Source organism: Cariama cristata, unplaced genomic scaffold (assembly GCF_000690535.1).
Source record: "Cariama cristata isolate BGI_N322 unplaced genomic scaffold, ASM69053v1 scaffold24861, whole genome shotgun sequence".
Taxonomy (NCBI): Eukaryota; Metazoa; Chordata; class Aves; order Cariamiformes; family Cariamidae; genus Cariama; species Cariama cristata.
This window is the reverse complement of record NW_009597947.1, coordinates 18066-19964: the sequence shown is the minus strand read 5'-3', so window position 1 is coordinate 19964 and position 1899 is coordinate 18066. Positions and strand designations below refer to the sequence as shown.

Genomic DNA, 1899 nt, shown 5'->3' with positions numbered 1-1899 from the left:
GCGGGTGAGGGAGGTGCCTCCTCGGTCGATGGGTGAATGCCGGCTCCGTGACTCTGCTCTGACCTCCCATTTGCTGAGTGGCAAGTGCCTCATTACAGTGCATAGTTAAAAATCAAGGAAGCGGTACAATAAATCTGAATTACAGTACATCTGAGCCATAAATACATTTTTTTAAGTATATACTTTTTTTTCTCTTCTTCTATTAAAAATTAGTTTATAATCCTGATTCTATTCACAATTGACAATTTCATCATCACACACTACGGACAAAAAAATGTTATGGTGTCTCTGCGGCGGGAGCACGGGAAGGGGGGGAGGCCAGGAGGGGAGAGAGGGGTTGGGGGGCTCCTAGGCTCACCCTAAAACAACCAGTCAGAAGCGGGGGGACTAACGTGTGGCAGTGAGACATCAACACCATGGGGACTCACAGACAGAAGCAGCTTTGTTCAATGTAAACATCGATCGGAAGGGACAGCAGTCTCTCTCTCGTGCGTGCGTGCTCTCGCGCTCTCTCTCGCTTTCCATAGACTGAATAATTTCTTTGAAAACGTAAACATATTGGAAGTGCCTTGACTGAGGTATTGAGGTATTCCTCCAAGGTTAAGGCTGTTACCGATGCAGGCTTAGCTGGGCCTCCTGCAGCAAGCTGTCGAAATCCATGGTCTCGTACTTGCTTTTCACCGGAGCTGAGGACTCCTCCGCGCTGCAATCTGGGAACGGCAGAGACACAAGGCAGCCGGGTCAGGGAGCGGGGCACGAATGTGCTTGCTGCCTGGTGGGGAGGGAAACTGAGGCACAGCAGGGCACTGCTCGCTTCCCTGCTACCGGCATGCTGCATCCCAGCACCGCAAAGCCAGCTTGGACGAGGCACTGATGGTGAAAGGGAGCCCCACCACCCGCAGAGGGACGGGGTCCAGCGAGACCCTGGCTAACGCGGTCGCCGAGCGAGGCAGGAGGTCTTGCAGAAGCCCATACAGCACAGAAAGAGTTAATGCGAGCATAGCACATTTCAGTGCCGACATTTTGGCCCAAAAGTGCGTGTGCAGCGTGGTGAATCTGTCCTGCAGAGCAGCAAACCATCCAGATCACCTCTTGGGCTAAGGAGATGTTGCTGACTGCTTTCTTTAAGGACTGGGAAGGGACTTCTCTGCTGGAAAGTGTCCAGCGCTCTGTAGAAACACAGTGGAGACAGGATGGGCTGTGGTCAGCTGAGACTCAGCAGCCCTGGGATGCGATGCTACGTTTTGCAGCCAGCGCACTCCGGGTCCTCAAGCCAGTTGCTTTTGTTCTCTCCCCCCAGTTTCACAAGCCATCTGACTGAGCTAAGAGCAGCTATGTGAGCCATAGGAGAGCCGGTGGGCTTTTCCTGCAGGGTCTAAAGATATTTAGGATCCTTGCATGACTAGGGTTTAATGTGCCATTACAGCTCTGTGCTATGGATGCTTTGGAAAAAGCAGCTCCTGCTTTCTTACCCAAGTCAGCGTATCTGGTCCAGATGAAGTGCCCGAGGCCACCAGAGCTGAGCTGGAACGAAGGTTCATTCCTCTTCCTTAGCGAGGTGCCGTTCTTCAGAGATAAGGCGGCATGCTCTGAATACCGGTAGGTGATGAAGCCATATTTATCCCCCCTGAGCAGCCAGAGAAAGAATTCAAGATGCGATGGGCCCCGCAGCCCCTCTGACGCAGCTCTGCCCAGCACCGCACCCCTGGCCCTCCATCCTGCCGGGCCCTCCATCTCACTGGCCCTTCCCATGCCCTTGAACCTGGGGACACACTGTATCTCCTCATCCAAAGTGCCAGGACCGCAGGCTCGGCTGACCGCAGGGGCTGGCGTGGTACAGAGCACTTCACCCCATCGGCACAACCACATCACTCGCACACGCACAGCTGGATGCAGAGG

General features: G+C 54.0%; 1 protein-coding gene across 1 annotated transcript in view; it reads right to left on the bottom strand.

Annotated features, from left to right (window-relative positions):
* Nucleotides 1–609: 609 nt before the first annotated feature.
* PPARGC1B (peroxisome proliferator-activated receptor gamma, coactivator 1 beta) overlaps nucleotides 610–1899 on the bottom strand; it is a gene marked incomplete at its 5' end in the record, with an annotated part of 12353 nt that continues 11063 nt past the window's right edge. Inside the window, 2 exon segments of the mRNA XM_009709107.1 lie at nucleotides 610–710; nucleotides 1473–1627. Of these exon segments, the coding sequence (XP_009707409.1) occupies nucleotides 610–710; nucleotides 1473–1627 (256 nt within the window).